Source organism: Aplysia californica, unplaced genomic scaffold (assembly GCF_000002075.1).
Source record: "Aplysia californica isolate F4 #8 unplaced genomic scaffold, AplCal3.0 scaffold00250, whole genome shotgun sequence".
NCBI classification, from domain to species: domain Eukaryota; kingdom Metazoa; phylum Mollusca; class Gastropoda; order Aplysiida; family Aplysiidae; genus Aplysia; species Aplysia californica.
In genome coordinates this window covers 614,323-615,846 of record NW_004797520.1, presented here as the reverse complement: position 1 = coordinate 615,846, position 1,524 = coordinate 614,323, and the positions used below count along the sequence as shown (strand labels likewise).

General features: G+C 45.0%; 1 protein-coding gene across 1 annotated transcript in view; it reads right to left on the bottom strand.

Annotated features, from left to right (window-relative positions):
- Window positions 1–1,524, bottom strand: part of LOC101852858 (ubiquitin carboxyl-terminal hydrolase 15) — a gene marked incomplete at its 3' end in the record, with an annotated part of 35,928 nt that continues 34,404 nt past the window's right edge. Inside the window, 1 exon segment of the mRNA XM_013083720.2 lies at window positions 1–233. Coding sequence (XP_012939174.1) covers window positions 63–233 — 171 coding nt within the window.

Sequence of the window (1,524 nt, the reverse complement as noted above, 5' to 3'; positions counted from 1 at the left end):
GCCAGTTCGTCTCTGTGTCCCTACACACAATAATGCCCCCCACCACCCCGCCCCCGTTGCCGTTAGTTCGTCTCCATGTCCTCGTCGCAGGCGGGCCCTACACCGTTGGAGATGGAGGGGCTGTTGTGGTTGTACTGCAGCGAGATGGTGGCGCTCGCCGTGTGGGTTTTCGAGGCCTTGCGGCTCTGGATCAGATTTCTGCGCTGGTACACTAACACATACGCCGCTTTCGTCTGAAAGAAAAGAAAGAAAAAAAAACTTTAAAAAAGTAAAAATCACAAACAATTATTTCAGTCTTACTACTAACATATATGCTGCATTCATCTGAAGTAAAAATCGCATGTAATTTCTGAAACTAAGCGACCCCTCCAACTTCAATCGCAAGTTTCTCGACTTCTATTTAAGAGAGATGGGTATAATTTTTTTTCATCGAAAGCAAGACAAATGAACAAGCTTTAAGATGATACCTACAGCTCCACATGCCCAGAAATTGACGAGCGCCTGATTCCATGTCGTGACTCATATGAGAAATGCTTTTTAGTTTTAGTTTTAGTAGAGGTTTCACGGCACTCGCAACTGCATAAGGTCATATGAGCACCAGAAGATTAGAGGTGTCCCCCCCCCCCTTCTGCCAGCGGCCATATCCAAACCCTCATCAACGTCACATTTTTGTCTTTGTGAAACTCTCCATTTTCCTGCGTTCCCCTAAAAGATAGTTCAAAAGACCTCTCAAATGATATAGTCTTATGGGTCCATCCTCCAGTTACACGAGACACAGCCCATCAAGAACTCTGTAGGAAATTCCCCAGAAATCCCCCAACAGTCCTGAACATTCCCAGAGACAGAGCAAGGAAGGGTTCGGTCAGACAACACTATATATATACTCAATTGTACAAACAAAGCCAGAAAACTACATGTCAGTCCTTATTTGGTCGCTTTTAAGGACAAGCAGGTTAACCCAGATTTCGGGGGTTTCCAGAAATCTTGACCTACACAAAAAGTGGGCATTGCCCTACCTATAGGAGAAGTTTGGTTTCATTGGTGTGTATATTTGTTTGGTTATAGAGAAAACTCTCCTTGTCTTTTAAATAAACTGAACAAGGGGCAAAAACTTTACCTCCTATTTTCTCGAAACAGTTATTTTTCGGGAAAGCCCCCTTGTGCTTAAAAGCGACCATTTGTCTTTGTGACTCATACAGTGTTTGTCAAAGCATGGAGCATTCCTTCTTCCTAAGACCCCAGTTCTAGATTCAACATTCTTCATTATTCAACAGTGTTTGTCAGATGGAAAGAAACAAGTCGGTGAACCACAGAGGAGGGTCGAGGGTCAGCACGGGCCCCACAGCTGAGAGAAGCGAACAACTCTTGTCTGGTCCGTCTCTCTCGCTGAGAAGTCTCCTAGTCTGTCCAGAAGCTGGTCGCAAACTGCTCTGTTGTTTTAGTAGAGGTTTTACGGCGCTCACAACTGCATAAGGTCATATGAGCGCCAAGGGGTGGATGCCAACAGAGACGTCCTTTCAGGGA